Genomic DNA, 23,191 nt, shown 5'->3' with positions numbered 1-23,191 from the left:
ATCCCTGGAACCAGTCTCGTGAATCTTTTCTGCACCCCCTCTACTGCCTTAAGATCCTTCCTGAAATGTTGTGCCCAGAATTGGACACAATACACCAGCTGAAGCCAAACCAGTGTTTTGTACAGGTTTATCATAACTTCCTTGTTCTTGCACCCTATGCTCCTACTTATAAAGGCTAGGGTACCATATGCTTTATTAACAGCTTTCTCAACCTGCCCTGCAACCTTCAATGATTTGTGCACATATTCCCCAAGGTCCCTCTGCTCCTGCACCCCATTTAGAATTCTACCCTTTATTTTATATTGCTTCTCATCATTCTTCCTACCAAAATAAATCACTTCACACTTATCTGCATTAAATTTCATCTGTCACTTGTCGGCCCATTCCACCAGCCTGTCTACGTCCTCTTGCAGTTTATCACTCTCCTCCTCACAGTTCACAATACTTCCAAGTTTAGTGTCATCTGCAAATTTTGATATAATGCCCTGCAAACCCATGTCTAGGTCATCAAGAAAAGTAGGGGACCTAACATCGATCCCTGGGAAACCCCAATATAAACTTTCCTCCAGTCCAAAAGTCAACTGTTCAAAATTTCTGTTGCCTGTCACTCAGCCAATATCATATCCATACGGCTACTTTTATTCCATGAGTTCTAACTTTGCTGACAAACCTGTTACGTGGCACTTTATCAGAGCTCTTGGAAGTACATCAACCACGTGACCCTCATCAACCCTCTCTGTTACCTCATCAAAAACTCAATCAAGTTATTTAAAAACGAATTGTCTTTAACAAATCCGTGCTGGCTTTCTTTAATGAATACACATTTGTCCAAGTAACTATTCATTTTGTCCCAATTATCATTTCTAAAAGCTTTCCCACCACCAAGGTTAAACTGACTGATATTTCAAATTTTTCATTGTAGGGTTCCTATTTGCTTTTTTATTGGTCCAAATTGGCCAATCAAATAAGAAAAAAACCCAAAAAGTATCTCTGCAATTATCACTGGGAGTCGAATTTTCATTGCGTAGCCAGGGAAGGAAGAACACAGACAGGCCCACAATTTCATGCCACCAAGTTGCGCGCCAGCTTCCCGACACAGTACTGAAACGTAGCAACTTTGATACCAGTGTCGGGAAGCGGAACTGGCCACTTGCCTGAAAAGGGCAGATGAGCACTTCATAATACAAACGTGTTTGTTTATAGCTTGTTGAGGGCCAGTTTGCTATTTTGAAAGTAGGCACAGGAACCAAGGTGGTTCTCCAATACGTCCATTGGGGAAGGCAGCAACACAGCAGGGAGCCAGTCATGGCTGCGGGAGATAATCATAAGGCAGCATAAAAGGGGGAAGGCTCAGAGAGGCCCTCATGCATTGACACACAGTTGCCATCGCAAGAGCAAGGCTCCATGATCATTTGGACTGTGAAAGTTGGGGCAATTTAGGGGTAGTGAGCCAGTGTGGATCACAGTGCACAGTGGGCGGCACAGTGGCGCAGTGGTTAGCACCGCAGCCTCACAGCTCCAGCGACCCGGGTTCAAATCTGGGTACTGCCTGTGTGGAGTTTGCAAGTTCTCCCTGTGTCTGCGTGGGTTTCCTCCGGATGCTCCAGTTTCCTCCCACATGCCAAAGACTTGCAGGGTGATAGGTTAATTGGCCATTATAAATTGCCCCTAGTATAGGTAGGTGGTAGGGAAATATAGGAACAGGTGGGGATGTGGTAGGAATATGGAATTAGGGTAGGATTAGTATAAGTGGGTGGTTGATGGTCGGCACAGACTCGGTGGGCCGAAGGGCCTGTTTCAGTGCTGTATCTCTAAAAAAAAAACAAGGGGACAAATGAGGGGGGATTCTGGGAAGTATCTGAGAGTTATGAATGGTACTGAACACTTGTGCCATCATCAGCCAACATCCACACTTCTGACCTTATAATGGAGGAAAGCTCATAAATGGAGCAGCTGAAAATGGTTGAGTCTAGGACACGAGGTGCTATTTCCAGAATTTTCTGTTTTTAAGCATGAGCTCTAGTTCCAGAGTTAGTAAAGAAAGTTGCATCATATGCAGACTCTGGTAATTAAGCAAGTTTCATGACTGCAGCCACAGTGGTTTTGTAGTTCACTATGATATGGGCAAAGTAACACCTAAAGCATTGTCCAAGAACATTCTTGAAATTTCTTCGCGGACAAAGATTTTGGGAAGGTTGTAGTCATCAGTTGCAGGCCTGCTGGTGGCTAGTCAGGCCTATCCATGAGCAGCAGATTCTGCCACAGCAGGTATAAGTGAAGGTGTAGTCGCTGCTGGGGGCAATTTGATTTATCCTTCTCCTTTTCTCTTTCATGCTGGTTCTTGGCTCAGTCTCAAAGGTGTCTGCAGCCCTCCTAATATAGCATCTCCAGGCATCACGATCTATGGCCTGCGCTTCCTACTGTCCTTGCAGGAGGATGGCCTCGATGCTGGTGATGTTGGTTGTTTCCAGGACTTCAGTGTTTGTGATGCGGTCCTGCTAGTGGCTCTTGAGGATGTCGCGGAAGCGCTCTAGAAGGCGTACATGACGGTGGTATAGGACCCATGACTCAGCGCCATACAGAAGGGTGGTGAGGACTATGGCTTTGAACACTTTGAGTTTGGTCTGTACTCTAAGGCTGTGGTTGCTCCACACACGTTTGTCGAGTCCTCCGAATGTTCTGTTTGCTTTTGAGAGCCTATTGTCCACTTTCTTGTCTATGGTGGCATCAAACAAGATGACACTCCCAAAATAAGTAAATTGCTTGACAGCATTCAGCTCGGTTCCCTCAGTGACAATGCTTGGTGGTCTATATTCTTCTTGGGGTGCAGGCTGATGCAGAACTTCAGTTTTCTTTAAACTGATATTTAGTCCAAAGAATTGTGCCGCCTCGGAAAAATGTGTTGTTGTACGTCGCGACTGACTGTGGGCCAGGAGTCATCAGCGAAAAGAAGTTCACGGATGAGTTTTTCTTGTGTCTTTGTGTGAGTCTGAAGACAGCTGAGGTTGAAAAGGCCTCTCTCAGTCTGGAAGTATGTAAACTCCCTCCTTAAGGTCTTCTGTTGCCTGCTGCAGCATCATGCTGAAAAAGATGGTGAATAGGGTCAGGGCCAGCACACATCCCGGCTTCACACCATTGGAGATTTGGAAGGGACTTGAGAGGTCGCTGTTTTGCTTGACTTGTCCATACTGATTTTCAAGAAACTGCTTCACCATGACCAGGAACCTGGGTGGGCATCCAAGTTTTTCAAGGATTTTCCAAAGTCCATCTCTGCTCACAGTGTCAGATGCCTTGGTGAGGTCTACGAAAGTGACATACAGGATTTTGCTTTTATTATACAGGATTTTGTTTCGCTCACGACACTTTTCTTGTAATTGTCTGAGTGCAAATACTCGATCTCTGGTGCTTTGGTTTGCTCTGAAACCATACTAGCTCTCTGGGAGACTTTCTTCTGCAATGGTAGGCACAAACCTATTCAGAAGTATTCGAGCCAGGATTTTCCTAGCAATAGAAAGGAGGGTGATCCCACAATAGTTGGAGCAGTCTGACTTTCCTCCTTTGCTTTTGTACAAGGTGATGATAACGGCATCACAAAGATCCCGTGGAATCCCGCCCTGTTCCCAGCAGGCTGTGAAAAATTCATGGAGCTTGGTGTATAGGGCAGGGCCACCATGCTTCAAGGCTTCGGCTGGAATTCCATCGGCTCTGGGGCTTTGTTGTTCTTCTTCTAGTTGATGGCAGTCACAGTTTCCTCCAGAGTTGGGCTCTCATCCAGTTCTTTGACAGGCTGTTGTTGGATGCGATTGATGGCAGTTTCATGCACTGTGCACTTAGTGCTGGAGAGAGTTTCAAAGTGCTCCGACCAGCGATCCAGGACTGACTCCTTGTTAGTGTGTAGGGTCTTGCCATCGGCGCTCCTCAGGAGGCTTTGGGTTTAATATGCTGGTTCATGGACAGATTTTAGTGCTTCATAGAAACTTCTTATGTTGTCAGTATCAGCGTACAGTTGAGTTTTTTTCCGCAAGTGCAATCCACCAGTCATTTTGGATGTCCCTCAGTTTACATTGACGGGTGCTGCATACTTGAAAGTAGGTTGTCTTTTTCTCTTGGCTGGCCAGCTGTGCCAGGTGAGTCTGATGAGCGGACCCTTTTATTTTTAGCAGATCTTGAATTTCCTTGTCATTTTCATCAAACCAGTCCCTATTCTTCTTGGTGCTGGGTCTGAAGTATCCAGTACTGCAGCTTTGATGTGTTCCCAGAGTTCTTCTGGAGTGGAATCAGCAGTGAGATCAGGATGTTCCAGTCTAAAGTCTGTAAGGTTGCTTGATATCTATCTCTGCAAGATGAGGTTTGTAGGTTGCTGACTTGAAATTTCTTTGATGGGTTGTTTCTTAGTCTGTTCTTGGGCTTGGGCTGGAAGTGGAGGTTCAGCTTTGAATGAGCGAGCCGGTGGTCTATATGACTGGGCATGACTCTAGTATGCAGGACGTCTTTTAGGTCACACTAACGCACCAAGATGTAATCTATCAAGTGCCAGTGTTTTGAGCGGGGATGCATCCATGTGGACATTATGATGCCCTGTAAATGACACAATTTCGGCACAGACACGATGTGCCGAAGGGCCTGTTTCTGTGCTGTGTAACTCTATGACTCTAAAATTATGAATTCACCAAGTAAATTGTGGCTTTGTAAATGTACTACTTATGTGATATTGAGCCATAAAGATCAGGAAGGTCCCAGCTTTACTGTTCTGTTTCAAACTTGGGTCCGGTATTTCGAGATTCAGTGCTTTATCAATGCCAGATGAGGGCACTATTTGATTAATTTTGGACTGTGCTGCTTGCCGTATCCAGAGTCCAGTCCAAATGATCAAAGGTGCAGTGATCACTCACACTTGACTAAATTGCAGTGACTGATCGGGTCCTTCTGGACTGACAGGTGAGTAAGTGAGTGGTTAGTAGCAAGTAGTCCCAGCAGCCTATTTGAAATATTTCTGTGGTGCCTGTAACAAAATAAATCACCCGTTTCAAGCAAAATATTAGGCATTTTAAAATCGGCAGGAACTCAGTACAACAGAAAAGTTCGAGCTAAATTCTCCGGAAGCGAAGAGCAATTGTCGAAAAGGTGTGAATTGCAGCTGAGTTTGATTGACATCTGGTAGCCGCTGCTACATTCTGTTTCCAGTGGCGACCGGCGCTGTCACAGGCTCGCAGTTTGCAACATTTGCGGTAGATGGAGATCATTTTCCTTTCGTGCCGGAAGGTGTCCCCTCAATTCACCTCTTCCTAAATCGCAGCAACTCTGAAAAGACGAGCTAACGTTGGGAGTGTGGCCCCTTGCTCAGAACTGTCAACTGAAAGCAAAGTTTTTTCAAGGCAGAGTTAACATTTTTGGTCAATGACCTTTCATCAGAATTGGGAAAAGTTAGAAATGTAACAGATTTTAAGCAAGTGAAAGTGGGGAGGGTGAGAAAAAGAACAAAAGGGAAGATCTCTGATAGGGGGGAATACAGGAAAGATTAAATGACAAAGAAGTTGACGGTGCAAGATGCAAAGGGAGTGGTAATGGGACAAGTAAAGAAACACAATATATATCTAGAGGAGGTGTGAATGGCAGAATGATGAATAGCTGCCGTCCGAAAACAAAAACAAGAGTAAAACCAAAACCTGCAAAGGAAAAGGAATGAACTGTGGGCAGCGATTATGGTCTGAAATTGTTGAACTCAATGTGTGGTCTGAAAGGATGTCACATGCCTAATCGAAAGATGAGCTGCCGTTCCTTGAAGTTACGTTGAGCTTCATTGGGACACTGCAGTAGGCTGAGAACAGAGAAGACTGTCATTAACAAAGGCCTCAGCTTCATTCCCTTACGCATCCACCTCAAAGAATTTCAAACTCTGCACGACGCTGAGCTCTTCTTCCAACGGCTTCACCTCTGACCCGAAACGTTAACTCTGCTTCTCTTTCCACAGATGCTGCCAGACCTGCTGAGTGAATCCAGCATTTCTTGTTTTTGTTGGCTTCACCTCTGTGTCCACTTCTTTGGCCAGGAGTCCACCCTCCACACAGCAGACCCTTTTACCCATCTCCATTATTGTCCCTCCAGGACCTCTCACTCTGGCCTCTTATCCACTCTTTTCATTGAGAAATGCCAGTATGACATCAGCTGTCTCAATTTCTCTGCTCCCCTCAGTCACTCTAACCTGTCTCCATTTGAACTTGATGCATTCTGTTCTCTCAGGTTCACCCCTAACATTGCCATCCAACCTGCTGACAAGATGATGCTGTTGTTGGCAAACTGATCTCTACATAGCAGAGGCCGAACGCCAACTCTCCGACACTTCCTCCTCCCTACCCCTGGACCACGATCCCACCACCGAACATCAAGCCATTGTTTCCAGGACGGTCACTGACCTCACCTCCGTGGAGATCTTCCCTCCATGGCTTCCAACCTCATAGTCCCCTAACCCTGATCCAATTCTACCTCCTTTCAAGATCCAAAAACAGGACTGCCCGGGTAGACCTATTGTTTCAGTCTGTTTCTGTCACACTGAACTGATTTCTTCCTGTCTCTACTTTTTTTTTCTCCCCTTGTCCAATCTCTTCGCAACTACATCCATGACTCTTCTGATGCCCTCTGTCACCTTAACCGTTTCCAATTTCCTGGCCCTAACAGTCGCCTCTTCACCAAGGACGTCCAACCTCTCTACACGTCAGTCCCCCACCAGGACGGTCTTCGGGCACTCCTCTTCTCCCTTGAAAGGAGGCCCAACCAGTCTCCATCCACCACCACTCTCCTCCACCTGGGTGAACTTATATTGAACAATTCTCCTTTAACCCAACTCATTTCCTCCAAATAAAAGTTGTTGGTGTGGGTACCTGAATGGGTCCTAGCTATGCCTGCCTTTAAATGGGATATGTGGAACATTCCGTGTTCCAGTTCTAATCAAGCCCCCTCCCTCACCTCTTTTTCCGGTACATTGATGACTGTATTGGTGCCATTTACTGCTCTTGCTCTGAACTGGAAAACTTCAACTTTGCTTCCATTTTCCACCATTCTCTCACCTTCACATGATCCAACACAGACTTTTCCCTTCCCTTCCTTGACTTAACTGTCTCTATTTCTGGGGATAGGCTGTGAACAAATATTCACATAAACCCACTGACTCATACAGCTACCTCAACTACACCTCATTACACCCTACTTCCTGTAAGGATTTCATTCCATTATCCTAGTTTTTCCATCTCCATCACATCTGTTCTGATGATGTAACCTTCCATGCCAACACTTCCAATATGTCCTTTTTCCTCAACCAAGGACATCCCCCCACTGCAGTTGACAGGGCCTTCGAACGTGTTCATCCCATTTCCTGCACTTCTGCTCTCACCCCTTCCCCTCTTTCATGATAGGATTTCCACCCCACCAGCCTCTGTATTCAACAGATCATCCTCCGCCATTTCCACCACCTCCAGCGTGATGCCAGCACCAAACACGTCTTTCAGCACCCATGTCCACTCCTCAATCACCCTCAACACCATCACCTTCCCACGTTACCTTTCCATGCAAGTGTAGGAGAAGCAATACCTGCCCTTTTACCTCCTCCCTCCTCACTGTCCAAGGTCTAATCATTCCTTCCAGGTGAAACAGCAATTTACGGAACTTCCTTCAATTCACTATTGAATATTCACAGAAGGGAAGGGGGCAGAGTATTAGTCATTGGGGACTCCAAAGTTAGGGGAACAGATAGGAGGTTCTGTGGGAATGAGAGAGACTCACGGTTGGTGTGTTGCCTCCCAGGTGCCAGGGCTCGTGATGTCTCAGATCGTGTTTTTGGGATCCTTAGGGGGGAGGGGGAGCAGCCCCAAGTCATGGTCCACATAGGCACCAACGACATAGGTAGGAAGAGAGATGGGGATTTAAGACAGAAATTCAGGGAGCTAGGGTGGAAGCTTAGAGCGAGAACAAACAGAGTTGTTATCTCTGGGTTGTTGCCCGTGCCACGTGATAGCGAAGCGAGGAATAGGGAGAGAGAGAAGTTGAACACGTGGCTGCAGGGATGGTGCAGGAGGGAGGGTTTTGGTTTCCTGGATAATTGGGGCTCTTTCTGGGGTAGGTGGGACCTCTACAAACAGGATGGTCTTCACCTGAACCAGAGGGGTACCAATATCCTGGGGGGGGAGATTTGCTAGTGCTCTTCAGGGGGGTTTAAACTAATTCAGCAGGGGAATGGGAACCTAAATTGTAGTGCCAGTGTACAGGATGTTGAGAGTAGTGAGGTCAGGGATAAGGTTACAAGGACGCAAGAGGGCACTGGCAAGCAAGAACCTGGTTTAAAGTGTGTCTACTTCAACGCCAGGAGCATGCGGAATAAGGTGGGTGAGCTTGCAGCATGGGTTGGTACCTGGGAACTCGATGTAGTGGCCATTTCGGAGACAGGGGCAGGAATGGATGTTGCAGGTTCTGGGATTTAGATGTTTCAGTAAGAACAGAGAAGATGGTAAAAGAGGGGGGGGTGTGGCATTGTTAATCAAGGACACAGTATGTAGACAGGAAGAAGTAGAGACAGGAAGAAATCAGTTCAGTGTGACAGAAACAGACTGAAACAATAGGTCTACCCGAGCAGTCCTGTTTCTGGATCTTGAAAGGAGGTAGAATTGGATCAGGGTTAGGGGACTATGAGGTTGGAAGCCATGGAGGGAAGATCTCCACGGAGGTGAGGTCAGTGACCGTCCTGGAAACAATGGCTTGATGTTCGGTGGTGGGATCGTGGTCCAGGGGTAGGGAGGAGGAAGTGTCGGAGAGTTGGCGTTCGGCCTCTGCTATGTAGAGATCAGTTTGCCAACAACAGCATCATCTTGTCAGCAGGTTGGATGGCAATGTTAGGGGTGAACCTGAGAGAACAGAATGCATCAAGTTGAGTATTACAGCGACAGAAAGGACGTTTGAGGACTCATCTACTGAGGTAGTATGGGCCGAGGTTAGAAACAGGAGAGGTGAGGTCACCCTGTTGGGAGTCTTTTATAGACCTCCGAATAGTTCCAGAGATGTAGAGGAAAGGATAGCGAAGATGATTCTCGACAGGGGTGAGAGTACCAGGGTAGTTGTTATGGGGGACTTTAACTTTCCAAATATTGACTGGAAATACTATAGTTCGAGTACTTTAGATGGGTCAGTTTTTGTCCCGTGTGTGCAGAAGGGTTTTCTGACACAGTATGTGGACAGGCCAACCAGGGGCGATGCCACATTGGATTTGGTACTGGGTAATGAACCCGGCCAGGTGTTAGATTTAGATGTAGGTGAGCACTTTGGTGATAGTGATCACAATTCGGTTAGGTTTACCTTAGCGATGGGCAGGGACAGGTATATACCGCAGGGCAAGAATTATAGCTGGGGGAAAGGAAATTATGATGCGATTAGGCAAGATTTAGGATGCGTAGGATGGGAAAGGAAACTGCAGGGGATGGGAACAATCGAAATGTGGAGCTTATTCAAGGAGCAGCTACTGCGTGTCCTTGATAAGTATGTACCTGTCAGGCAGGGAGGAAGTTGTCGAGCGAGGGAGCCGTGGTTTACGAAAGAAGTTGAAGCGCTTGTCAAGAGGAAGAAGGCGGCTTATGTTAGGATGAGACGTGAAGGCTCAGTTAGGGCGCTTGAGAGTTACAAGCTAGCCAGGAAGGGTCTAAAGGGAGAGCGAAGAAGAGCAAGGAGAGGACACGAGAAGCCATTGGCGGATAGGATCAGGGAAAACCCTAAGGCTTTCTATAGGTATATCAGGAATAAAAGAATGACTAGAGTTAGATTAGGGCCAATCAAGGATAGTAGTGGGAAGTTGTGTGTGGAATCAGAGGAGATAGGGGAAGCGTTAAATGAATATTTTGCGTCAGTATTTACAGTAGAGAACAAAAATGTTGTCGAGGAGAATACTGAGATTCAGGCTACTAAGCTAGATGGGATTGAGGTTCACAAGGAGGAGGTGTTATCAATTTTGTAAAGTGTGAAAATAGATAAGTCCCCTGGGCCAGATGGGATTTATCCTAAGATTCTCTGGGAAGCTAGGGAGGAGATTGCAGAGCCTTTGTCCTTGATCTTTATGTCGTCATTGTCGACAGGAATAGTGCCGGAAGACTGGGGGATAGCAAATGTTGTCCCCTTGTTCAAGAAGGGGAGTAGAGACAGCCCTGGTAATTATAGACCTGTGAGCCTTACTTCGGTTGTGGGTAAAATGTTGGAAAAGGTTATAAGAGACAGGATTTATAATAATCTAGAAAAGAATAAGTTCATTAGCGATAGTCAGCACAGTTTTGTGAAGGGTAGGTCGTGCCTCACAAACCTTATTGAGTTTTTCGAGAAGGTGACCAAACAGGTGGATGAGGGTAAAGCAGTGGATGTGGTGGATATGGATTTCAGTAAGGCGTTTGATAAGGTTCCCCATGGTAGGCTATTGCAGAAAATACGGAAGTATGGGGTTGAAGGTGATTTAGAGCTTTGGATCAGAAATTGGCTAGCTGAAAGAAGACAGAGGGTGGTGGTTGATGGCAAATGTTCATCCTGGAGTTTAGTTACTAGTGGTGTACCGCAAGGATCTGTTTTGGGGCCAGTGCTGTTTGTCATTTTTATAAATGACCTGGAAGAGGGTGTAGAAGGGTGGGTTAGTAAATTTGCGGATGACACTAAGGTCGGTGGAGTTGTGGATAGTGCCGAAGGATGTTGTAGGGTACAGAGGGACATAGATAGGCTGCAGAGCTGGGCTGAGAGATGGCAAATGGAGTTTAATGCGGAAAAGTGTGAGGTGATTCACTTTGGAAGGAGTAACAGGAATGCAGAGTACTGGGCTAATGGGAAGATTCTTGGTAGTGTAGATGAACAGAGAGATCTTGGTGTCCAGGTACATAAATCCCTGAAGGTTGCTACCCAGGTTAATAGGGCTGTTAAGAAGGCATATGGTGTGTTAGCTTTTATTAGTAGGAGGATCGAGTTTCGGAGCCACGAGGTCATGCTGCAGCTGTACAAAACTCTGGTGAGACCGCACCTGGAGTATTGCGTGCAGATCTGGTCACCGCATTATAGGAAGGATGTGGAAGCTTCGGAAAGGGTGCAGAGGAGATTTACTAGGATGTTGCCTGGCATGGAGGGAAGGTCTTACGAGGAAAGGCTGAGGGACTTGAGGTTGTTTTCGTTGGAGAGAAGGAAGAGGAGAGGTGACTTAATAGAGACATATAAGATAATCAGAGGGTTAGATAGGGTGGATAGTGAGAGTCTTTTTCCTCGGATGGTGATGGCAAACACGAGGGGACATAGCTTTAAGTTGAGGGGTGATAGATATAGGACAGATGTCAGAGGTAGTTTCTTTACTCAGAGAGTAGTAGGGGCATGGAACGCCCTGCCTGCAGCAGTAGTAGAGTCGCCAACTTTAAGGGCATTTAAGTGGTCATTGGATAGACATATGGATGAAAATGGAATAGTGTAGGTCAGATGGTTTCACAGGTCGGCGCAACATCGAGGGCCGAAGGGCCTGTACTGCGCTGTTATGTTCTAATTCTAATTCTCTTTGCTACTCACAATGCAAATTGCTTTACATTGGGGAGACCAAACGCAGATTGGGTGATCGCTTTGCAGAACAGCTCCATTCAGTCCGTAAGCATGACCCTGAGCTTCCGGTCACCTGTCACTTTAATTCTCCATCTTGCCCTCACACTGATGTATCTGTCTTCGGCCTACTGCACTGTCCCACTGAAGCTCAGTGTCAGTTCAAGGAACAGCACCTCATCTTTCAATTAAGCATTTTACAGCCTTCCAGACTCAGCACTGAGTTCAACAATTTCAGACCATCATCTCTTCCTTCCTTTCATTCCCTTTCCTTTGCAGGTTTTGGTTTTACTCGTTTTTCTCCTGCTTTTGCTTTCGGACGGCAGCTGTTCATCATTCTGCCATACCTCCTTGAGATACATCTTTTGTTTTTTTACTTGTCCCATTACCACTCCCTTTAGCCTTACACAACCAACTCTTTTGTCATTTAATCTCTGCTGTCTTCCAACCTATCACACACCTTCCCTTTTGTTCTTTTTCTCACCCTCCCCCCACCCCCCCCCCCTTTCACTTGCTTAAAACCGGTTACATTTCTAACTTTTCCCTATTCTGATGAAAGGTCATCGACCAAAAATGTGCTGCCTTGACCTGCTGAGTATTTCCAGCGAGAAGGGTCACTGACCCGAAACGTTAACTCTGCTTCTCTTTCCACAGATGCTGCCAGACCTGCTGAGTGAATCCAGCATTTCTTGTTTCTATTTCCGATTTCCAGCATCTGCAGTATTTAACTTTTGCTTTAAGGCTGAGGCTTGGTCATCTTTCTGTTCTGACCAGGTATTTTCGGTCTATATATTTCTTATATCAGAATCGAAGAAGTAAGAGGAAATCAAATAAGAGGATGTTGGAAACAATCACAGTTAAATTTTCTATAGAATCATAGAATGGTTACAGCACAGAAGGTGGCCGTTCAACCCGTCGTGTCTGTGCTGGCTCTCTGCAAGAGCAAATCACCTTGTTCTGCTCCCCTGCCTTTTACCTGTAGCCCTGCTAATTTTTTTCTTCAGATAATTATCCAATTCTCTTTTGAAAGCCTCGATTGAATCTGCCACCACCACACTCTCAGGCAGTGCATTCCAGATCCTCACCACTGGCTGCGTGGAAAGGTTTTTCCTCATGTCGTCATTGCTTCTTTTACCGATAACCTTAAATTGGTGTCCTTTAGTTCTGGATCCTTCCACCTACGGGAACAGTTTCTCCCGACCTACTCTGTCTAACCCCTCATGATTTTGAACAGGTCTCTCAAATCTCCTCTTCTCCAAGGAGAACTGACCCCACTTAGAGTCATAGAGAGATACAGCACTGAAACAGGCCCTTTGGGCCATAGAGTCTGTGCTGACCATCAACCACCCGTTTATACTAATCCTACATTAATCCCATTTCACTCTCACATCTCTACCTTCCCTCAATTCTCCTACCACCTACCCGCACTAGGGGCAATTTACAATGGCCAATTTACCTATCAACCCGCAAGTCTTTGGCATGTGGGAGGAAACCGGAGCACCCGAAGGAAACCCACGCAGGTCACAGGGAGAAATTGCAAACTCCGCACGGGCAGTACCCAAAACTGAACCCGGGTCGCTGAAGCTGTGAGGCTGTGGTGCTAACCACTGTGCTTCTCCAATCTATCCACATTATTGAAGTTTCTCATCCCTGGAACCAGTCTCGTGAATCTTTTCTGCACCCCCTCTACTGCCTTAAAATCCTTCCTGAAATGTTGTGCCCAGAATTGGACACAATACACCAGCTGAAGCCAAACCAGTGTTTTGTACAGGTTTATCATAACTTCCTTGTTCTTGCACCCTATGCTCCTACTTATAAAGGCTAGGGTACCATATGCTTTATTAACAGCTTTCTCAACCTGCCCTGCAACCTTCAATGATTTGTGCACATATTCCCCAAGGTCCCTCTGCTCCTGCACCCCATTTAGAATTCTACCCTTTATTTTATATTGCTTCTCATCATTCTTCCTACCAAAATAAATCACTTCACACTTATCTGCATTAAATTTCATCTGTCACTTGTCGGCCCATTCCACCAGCCTGTCTACGTCCTCTTGCAGTTTATCACTCTCCTCCTCACAGTTCACAATACTTCCAAGTTTAGTGTCATCTGCAAATTTTGATATAATGCCCTGCAAACCCATGTCTAGGTGATCAAGAAAAGCAGGGGACCTAACATCGATCCCTGGGAAACCCCAATATAAACTTTCCTCCAGTCCAAAAGTCAACTGTTCAAAATTTCTGTTGCCTGTCACTCAGCCAATATCATATCCATACGGCTACTTTTATTCCATGAGTTCTAACTTTGCTGACAAACCTGTTACGTGGCACTTTATCAGAGCTCTTGGAAGTACATCAACCACGTGACCCTCATCAACCCTCTCTGTTACCTCATCAAAAACTCAATCAAGTTATTTAAAAACGAATTGTCTTTAACAAATCCGTGCTGGCTTTCTTTAATGGATACACATTTGTCCAAGTAACTATTCGTTTTGTCCCAATTATCATTTCTAAAAGCTTTCCCACCACCAAGGTTAAACTGACTGATATTTCAAATTTTTCATTGTAGGGTTCCTATTTGCTTTTTTATTGGTCCAAATTGGCCAATCAAATAAGAAAAAAACCCAAAATGTATCTCTGTAATTATCACTGGGAGTCGAATTTTCATTGCGTAGCCAGGGAAGGAAGAACACAGACAGGCCCACAATTTCATGCCACCAAGTTGCGCGCCAGCTTCCCGACACAGTACTGAAACGTAGCAACTTTGATACCAGTGCCGGGAAGCGGAACTGGCCACTTGCCTGAAAAGGGCAGATGAGCACTTCATAATACAAACGTGTTTGTTTATAGCTTGTTGAGGGCCAGTTTGCTATTTTGAAAGTAGGCACACGAACCAAGGTAGTTCTCCAATACGTCCATTGGGGAAGGCAGCAACACAGCAGGGAGCCAGTCATGGCTGCGGGAGATAATCATAAGGCAACATAAAAGGGGGAAGGCTCAGAGAGGCCCTCATGCATTGACACACAGTTGCCATCGCAAGAGCAAGGCTCCATGATCATTTGGACTGCGAAAGTTGGGGCAATTTAGGGGTAGTGAGCCAGTGTGGATCACAGGGGGACAAATGAGGGGGGATTCTGGGAAGCCTTGAACAGCAGCGCTGATGGCAAGCAAGGCCAGACCTGGCAATGGGAATGAGCGATTCCGAGATAGGGATGAGTAGCGATGAGGAGCAGCATCTGTAGCAACAGATGCAGACTTCTTTGCATTAGGAGTGCAGAAGAGAGGAACAAGATGCAGGAAGGCAATGAAGACAATCCCCTCAGCACAAGCTGTACCGTAAAAAAATAAGCTACCTTGATATGTCAGAGCATCAGTGCCACAGGAGGCTTTGCCTATCCAGGCAGATTCTTTCTGAGACATGTGCCCTCTTAGAGGATCATCTTAGACCTCCCACGTCTCGTGGGCATGCCCCACCAGCAGCTGTCAAAGTCACAGTGGCCTGAAATTAAAATACAGTGAACTGAAATTAAAATACAATTATCCACATCGATAATGCACTCCAGCCCCTGAGGTGCCCACTGGTCGCAGAAGGTCTCAAGTGAAACGGCAGACATCGCATGCTCCCTCTCCAGGGTACGAAATGTAGCCTTGCGAAAGGGGTCCCTCAAGAGTGCTGCGCATTGTGGCTGTCTGCTGCTCTCTCCATAACATGGCCCACCAGGGAGGTTGGACCTTGAAGAGGCAGAGGTGCTGGAATGGCACAGTTCCTCGGAGGAGGAAGAGGACCCAATAGCGAGCATCAGGCTCGAAGATGGACAATCAGATATTTGTCAAGTGAAGAGAGGAGTACGACAAGACTGTGTACTGTCGCCAAGATTATTCAATCTGTACATAGAACAGATATTCAGAGAATTAGAGGTACTTCCAGGTGTAAAAATTGGAGGCAAGAACATAAACTTGCGGTACGTTGATGACACTGCGGTACTTAGAGAATCAGAAGAGGCCCTACAAAATATCATAGATCATGTAAAATCTAGAAGTTTAGAATATGGATTGAGTATGAACACTAAAAAGGAAAAACAATGGTAGTTAGAAGGAATACATTGGAAGTAACTAGAGTGAAGATTGAAATGGATGGCGTCACACTGGGACAAGAAGATAAGTTTGTTGATTTAGGACAAATGATAACAGAAGATAGTAGATGCAATTTCGAAGTCAGAAGAAGGATAGAGATAGCCAGAAGTAATTGTATGAAGATGAAGGATGTGTTCACAAGAAAGCTCAAGCTTTTAACAAGGAAAAAATCTCATAAGATGCGACATTCTATCCACTTTTCTGTATGCCTCAGAAACCAACATCACATAAAAGAATTTTTAAAAACTCTGTTGCGATGCTACCCTCGCCAAATCAAGTGCTGCCTTCTCCATGAACGTTAAAATGGCAAGCTGGGGCACTCCACCGCCTGAGCGAGCCCTCTCTGACGCTTTGTGCGCTCTTTTCTCCTGCAAGATTGAGAGAGAGAGTTAAGGCAAAGCTGCCCTCTCTCACCACTTCCAACAGAGCAATCATGAGATTTAACAGTCTTCAATGTTGTCTCCTCCAAAATAGCATTAGTTTTGTGAGCTTTGCTCAGGACTCAGTAATGCTCCTGGGCACAAATTTCTCCTATATTCGGGAACACTATGCACCCTCAGGCTGTGCAGCTCATGTGTATGCTGGTGACTACAGTCCAGGAGCCCTCTCATATGGATGTTGCGTTGCACTAACCTTACCAGACCTAAGAAGGTCGTTGAAGCGCACGTGGCACTGAACCCAGGTCCTCATGACAATGCTGCAGCTACTCAAAGTGTAAGCCAGCTCCAGCCATGCCTCCTTTGTTTGGCGAGGTGGCCTTCTCATGCTGCTCTCAGAAAAAAAGAGTGCTTCTCTGTGCTGCCATGGCCTCCAAAACACCTCTAGGGAGGCATCAGAAAACTGTGAGGCAGCCCTGGCACGGATGCCTGAGGTCTTGCTGTCCCACTGCCCTACTCCTCTATCCGAATGAAATGACCAGCACCATGATGGCTGCATTTGCCCTTTAAATTAGGCCCACTCTGTGTAAGTCCTGCTGCCTCCCTGTGCCCACTGCCACTAATTTGATGGCAGACTTGACCTCAGGCCAATTAGTGCTCTTTTCTTCTAAAATCGCGCCACGTAGTGTGGGGTCGGGACCCAGAAGTTCTCCCAATGTTGGGTCCTGATCCCAGAATGAAAATCCAGCCCAGGATAGCTATGAAACACAGCCTTTGAACTGGCACTAGCACTGGATGAGTATTCCTACCTGATATGGGAATGTTGCAGCAGTGTTTGAGTATCAAGTCCTGACCTCCAGGTAACAATGTGATAAGCATGAGAAACTAGCAGTTTGTCCTCTCCTTTTACTACAAACACTGCTGCTGTATCAGTCAGTGTTCAGCCTCCACACTCCTGGCCTTGCACTACTCAAGAGCAATAGCATGGGAGATTGACTAGACTGTTACACTTATATAACACTTGCTTGAGTTTAGGATGCATTACAAATCTTAATTGCCAATGGACATGGCAGCATTTTCTTTGATTGTATTATTATTACATTTGTCTCTTTTGTTATGACCGGTTGAGGAAGGGGTCTCAGGCTCCCCTCTTGCCCCTTTTCTGGTTTGGCCATAACAGGGTTTATCTTTTAAACACAGTGTTTTTAGCTTAACACCTTAGTGAGTCCTTTCTCACTGCTGTTTAATTGTAATTGTAAATGAACCTACCAGACAGGTTTTCTCAGGTTTAAACAAGAAAGATGTAAGTTTTTTAGCATTAACACTCTAACTTGGTTAAAATTACAGAAATACGCGATGCAGCCACGTTAGCATGCATACAAGATAAACACACACACAAATAGATATAGAGGGTGGAGAAAGAATTAAAGGGGGAGGTTTTAGTAGAGTTGGCAATAAATAGAATTCAGTTACTGTCTTTTGGTTTGGATGTAAAGTTCTTGGTTGAGATTGCGCTCTTGGAGTTTTCGCTGGGGCCCAATGCACACTTTCAAACTTGCTTCTCTGGTACCAGAAGGCTGAAGAAGTGCTCTGTCTTGAGGCTGAAGCTGCTGCCATGGGTCCCTGGGACTTTGCTGGAGAAAGAGAGAGACAGGGAGAGACATTCCTTCTCTTTAGTCTTCAAATTACAGTCTGTCCAAACCTTTCTGTGAGGCACAATTTAAACAGTTCTCAGTCTGGCCTGCAGGTAAGTCATGTGACTAGCTCTTTGTTTGAAATAGCATCTTTGCGAGGGATATTGATTCTCAAAATTCTCCAGTCACACTCGTTGGGTTGTGGAGCTCTGGCTATTACACAGACAAAGAACGTTGAGTATCATGATTTCCCAGACCAGTCTTGTTAATTGAATCAGTGAGTACTCCCATTGTCTCTCTATTCAACTGTCACTCAGAATGCAAATGTGCAGCCATGTTTCAATTGTCCATCTGTGGTCTTTTTTTAAACAAGTTCCGTGCAATATCTTGTAAAAGGGTACAAGTAGTGTTCCATCTGACGAAATTAATATGTTTCCATTCGGCAGGTGTGGTTTCCGTCACAGTTTATTAACTTACATGAAAGCAAGAAAACAGATAATAAAGAGCCTGTTTAATGACTCTGAGCTGTTAAAGTACCAGTATTCCTTTTCCAAAGGTTGTACTTAAACCCCTGTTAATCTAGGTGAAACCTTTGTGTTCTCATAAAAAGTAACAACCCTATATGTTAGGGGTAAAATCTAATCATTTCATTTATAGCATGACATTTATTGTCTTGAAGAGTCATTGTTACTTCTTGGGCGTTTGTAAACAGAGTAGTGCGGTCACTAAATATTATTTCTGTAAAAATACAGTAGAACTACCTTTTACAGCACTGCATAACTACAAAAGATTTAAAATGTAAACTCTTCAGATTTTCTGTTTTCTTCAGCAATGTAAGATTGTTGCTGCTTGTCATACAGATGGTTGCAATATTGGCAGGTTCAGCTACTACAGACAGCAATAAATTTATATTGTTCCGTTCTAATGAAAGATCATTGACCTGAAACATTACCTCTGTTTCCCTCTCCACAGATGCTGCCTAGCCTGCTGAGTGTTTCTAGCATTTTCTGTTTCCATTTTATATCCCCAGTGTTCATTACTGTCAGTTTCCTTACAGTAAGGCTGCACCTTGGCTTTAAGTTAGTTATATTTGCGCTCATGCTTACATTCTTCATGGCCATGTATATCCTAAACACTGTTTAAAATAAACCTGGCAGCGAGCTGTGTAGGTGCATCTGTGCTACTTTGTACTCAATGATTGTCCAATGTCAGTTTATCTGCGGGAGCGAGTGCAGAGTTAAGACAAAGCAATTTCTCACAGTCAGGAGCAAAGCAAAGAATCTCAAGTTTCCTGTGTACCCCTCTATTATGTAGCGTCATTTGGAGGGGGCTGGTTCTTGATTGGTTCATTATAAGCACCACAAGGGGAAATTAATTAGAAAGGATTAAAAATATGAGACTGAAACACATTCGTTTTTACATTCTGCTATTTTTGAATTCCTGTTCAGGCCAAAACATGGCATCTTCAAGACTGGATCTCCGTTTGGCTGTCTGTTTGCTGAACATTTCTGAAGCTAGAAAGCAAGACATTGTAGAAAGGGTTGCTAAAGCTGCACTCTTTAATAAGCAAGGTACATTTTAATTTTTTATTGCTACCATTATAAGTAAAAATAACTACCTGAAAAGTTTGAGAGATATTTTTGTGCCTTGATTGCAGGCCAGAGGAAAACACAAACAACTGTGCTGAACATATTTTCAGATTATGACTATAACAGATCAGTCATAACTCTTGCAGCTCCCATTGAGACATTAGGTAAGACTCTTAAAATTACCATTTTTATCAACTCCAGAAGCACAAGCAATTCAATAATTTCTTGCTCGACAGGCAAATGTTCGACTCCATTCCAAGGGCCTCAGTTCAAATTTCAGGCTTGGTGACACTTAGGTTCTGTTTCTCAACAGGTACTGAGTTTGGTGTTTAGAAGATAGGTCACTATTGGAAAGTTATTTGGTTGTGTGATACTTAGTCATGTTGGGATGAGAGCAGGAAAATCTGGCAGCACTAGCTGCCTTGTAGGAACATGGCCCTGGTCAGCAGATTCTAGAACCCTTTAGTATTCCACATAGTAAATTCCCTATCCTTGTAAGTCATCTTAGAGGGAGGGAAGGACATATTCATTGAGAAACCAATTTCAGACACCTCTTACTATTAGGGTAACCACATTTTGTTAATTCCAGAAGTGGATAGTGGGTAAGATGGAATGCAGGTGGGATTGTGGCTGCAATCTCTGCTTCACTCATAATGAAAATTCATTGAGAAACTTTCATAGTGTTAATAAAGAGCATATCTGTAACTTAAAACACAGAAATAAGTGGGAGGAAATGATTTATGTGTTAAATCCAGGCTTATAAGTTCTGGATCAAATTGTAAAAATGTTCACACATGCCACTCACTAGCTGAACTCTCTGGTTGAGAACTTTTCTTGTAATTCAATCATGGGATGTCAGCACCATTGCCCATCCCTAATTGCCCTAGAGAAGGTGGTAATGAGCTGTCTTCTTGAACCACTGTAGTCTTATAGTGTAGGTACACCAAATTGCTGTGTGGGAGGGAGTTCCAAGATTTTGGCACAGCAACAGTGAAGGAATGGTGATATAGTTCCAAGTCAGGATGGGGTGGCTTGGAGGGGAACTTGCAGGTGGTGTGGTTCCCATGCATCTGCTGCCCTTGTCCTTCCAGGTGGTAGAGGTCATAGGTTTGGGAGGTACTGGTGAAGGACCCCTGGCAAGTTGCTGCAGCGCATCTTGTAGATGGTATACACTGCAGCCACGGTGGCTGGAGTTTTTCCACTCTTGGCGGCTCCGGGGCGGATGAGGCAGAAGCGGATGAGGACTCCGATCCTGCTCTGCACCTCCCAGCCACCGGCATCAGGGTGGCACAGTGGCGCAGTGGCTAGCACCGCAGCCTCACAGCTCCAGCGACCCGGGTTCGATTCTGGGTACTGCCTGTGTGGAGTTTGCAAATTCTCCCTGTGACCGCGTGGGTTTCCGCTGGGTGTTTCGGTTTCCTCCCACAGCCAAAGACTTGCAGGTTGATAGGTAAATTGGCCATTGTAAATTACCCCTAGTGTAGGTAGGTCGTAGGAGAATTGTGGGGATGTGGTGGAAATATGGGATTAATGTAGGATTAGTATAAAAAAAAAATGGGTGGTTGATGGTCGGCACAGACTCGGTGGGCTGAAGGGCCTGTTTCAGTGCTGTATCTATAAATAAATAAATAAAAATAAAATTTAAAAATCACGCGCGAGGCAGCCAATTAGCAGCCCCGCAGAGTCTTTGTGACTGGAAAGGGCGCGTGCAGGCAGGATGCTGAGCAGCGTTGGGGGTGGGGCCACATTCGGAAAAGGCTGCTTTAAGCCCTTTAAAAAGACTTAGAGCAATGAAATGGACCGGTTGATTCTTACCTGACATCCGAGGAAGACAGCTGGTGCTTACTGTGGAAAGTTTAGGGAAGGATACAAGGCTCTGCGCCTGCAAGGATTGAAGGAGGACTGGCAGTGCCCAGGAGCAGGAAAGAAAGAGGGAAAACATACATGCTGCAGAATCAATCACCAGTACTGGAGGGGAGAAGTTTCCGCACAGCCCCCAGATTTTCTGAGGAATCACTGCAAGTCCTCCTCCAAGCGGTAGAGGCGAGGTGGGAGGGCCTCTTCAATGCAGACGGCAGAAGGCGGCCCTCCCAAGTGACCGAGAGGGCCTGGCTGGAGGTCGGGGAGGAGGTCAGCAGCTGCAGCGTTGTAAGGTGGACATGGCTCCAGTGCTGCAAGTGGATCAATGACCTCCTTTGTTCTGCCAGGGTAAGGGGCATTCCTCATTCATCTCATCATTAATGTGTTAAGGGAGGGTCTATGTGTCCTCACGCTGCAAGGTGGAAGCCCTCTTTGATCATTCTTTGGATGCTGCCTTGCATTGGGACGCAAGATGGGCAAGTCTGAGATGCAGTGATTCAGAAGTGTTCAAGTCGGGCACAGCATTGGCATAGCAGTGAAATGCAACAACAAACCCTATGGGTGAGTGCGTGAGATGCCAACTAATATGTCGAGACTAAGTATTTTTGTTTAAATAGGAAAAGAGGGCACACAATGCCCGAGAGAAGTCCCGGACTAGTGGTGGCATTGCCAATCAGGCATACCTTGCCAGAGTAGAGGCGGATGCATTAATGCCAGCAGGGGAGGACGGAGGACGGGCCTTAGCAGATGGCGAGGCCGGTGGACCTGGCCAGGAGGGTGAGTGACCCAGTATGTGGTGTAAGGGTATATGGGGGGGGGGGGGTGGGGGGGTGGCGGTGGAGTTGTGATTGTCTAATATACTGAAGTGTGCTGTCAAAAGTTGAATCACAGATGTGACCAAAATGCAGTCAATAACATGTCCTTATGTCTGGAGTGCTGGTCAAAATGATCAATATGATTTTCCCTGCAGGTGAAACACAGCAGCGGCCAGGAGACATCTCAGTGGCTCAACCGTCCACCTCTGAGGATGAGGAGGGTGCCTCAGAGGGTCCACTGTCATATCCTCGCACCTCACCAAGCGCCAGCGCAGAAACTTCCACCACGGTTGGGATTAGTGTATCCGCGGAGACGTATTCACATACAGATGTAAGCACAGCACAGTTGCCGGACCAGCCACCAGAGGCAGTACTGGCAGATGCCTCCGACAATCGGAGGATTGTGGGATGCCAGGCCAGTGCAGAGCCACAAGCTGATGATGAGCCTCTGAGATCATCCATTTGGCGGGAGATGTTGCAGGTGCAGCATGCGGTACATGGACATCTGGCAGAGTTGCCAGAGACACTGCGAGCTGTACTCTGGAAATGTCCATCCAGGGCATGAGTGCTGCAAACTCTCAGGCATTTGTCCAACCGGCAACCTCCGTTGAAAGATTGGCGGCCACAGTGGAGGGGCCAGTACTAGATGCTATCTCTGACCTCAGAGCGAGTGTTGCCTTCCTGGACCAGAGCTTCAGAGATCACACTCAGGTCGAGGCTGCTTATCCCTCCGGGGTCACCGTTGAGGACCAGCCGAGCCTCAGGAGGGCACAGGGGCAGCAGCGGATCGCATATGGGAGCTCCTCTCAGGGCGCCCCCAATGCACCTTCTTGCTCCCTCTGCCAGTGACATGTCAACCGCAAACACCCAGGGTGTTAGAGGGTGCTCCTGATATTTCTCATGAGCACCCTGAAAAGCCGTGGCCTGCACGGCCGTGAGCAAGCACAGGACGACCGCCAAAGTCATCAAGAGCAGGGCGGCAGCCCGATCAGCCACCTGTCTCTGGTGAGTCTGGCGGCGAGGGACCGTCCACACGCATGAGCACCCGCAAACGTATAAAGAAATCACAGTAACATCACTCCTGGTTCACTGGGTTACTTTCCAATTATTTATTTAATTTGTCAAGGAAAAAAATTTAATATAACTTGTGGAATTAAAATTTAACATTTTGTTGGTCATTCCTGAAGTTGCATCCAA

The 23,191-nt window shown here is 45.9% G+C and overlaps 1 protein-coding gene across 3 annotated transcripts in view; it reads left to right on the top strand.

Annotated features, from left to right (window-relative positions):
- The window catches only part of ftcdnl1 (formiminotransferase cyclodeaminase N-terminal like 1), a 57,216-nt gene that overhangs the window by 17,820 nt on the left and 16,205 nt on the right, over positions 1 to 23,191 (top strand). The window contains exons 1-3 of one of the 3 annotated variants that reach the window (XM_068035718.1): positions 4,846 to 4,938; positions 19,179 to 19,301; positions 19,388 to 19,483. In XM_068035718.1, the coding sequence (XP_067891819.1) occupies positions 19,187 to 19,301; positions 19,388 to 19,483 (211 nt within the window). In that variant the 5' untranslated portion in view covers positions 4,846 to 4,938; positions 19,179 to 19,186. Of the gene's footprint in view, positions 1 to 4,845; positions 4,939 to 12,338; positions 12,361 to 19,178; positions 19,302 to 19,387; positions 19,484 to 23,191 lie in introns of those variants that run through there. The other 2 variants (XM_068035720.1, XM_068035719.1) reach the window with 2 other exon arrangements.

Source organism: Heterodontus francisci, chromosome 7 (assembly GCF_036365525.1).
Source record: "Heterodontus francisci isolate sHetFra1 chromosome 7, sHetFra1.hap1, whole genome shotgun sequence".
In the NCBI taxonomy this organism is placed as follows: Eukaryota; Metazoa; Chordata; class Chondrichthyes; order Heterodontiformes; family Heterodontidae; genus Heterodontus; species Heterodontus francisci.
The sequence above is the reverse complement of the archived record's forward strand: the minus strand, read 5'-3'. Positions and strand labels throughout refer to the sequence as shown.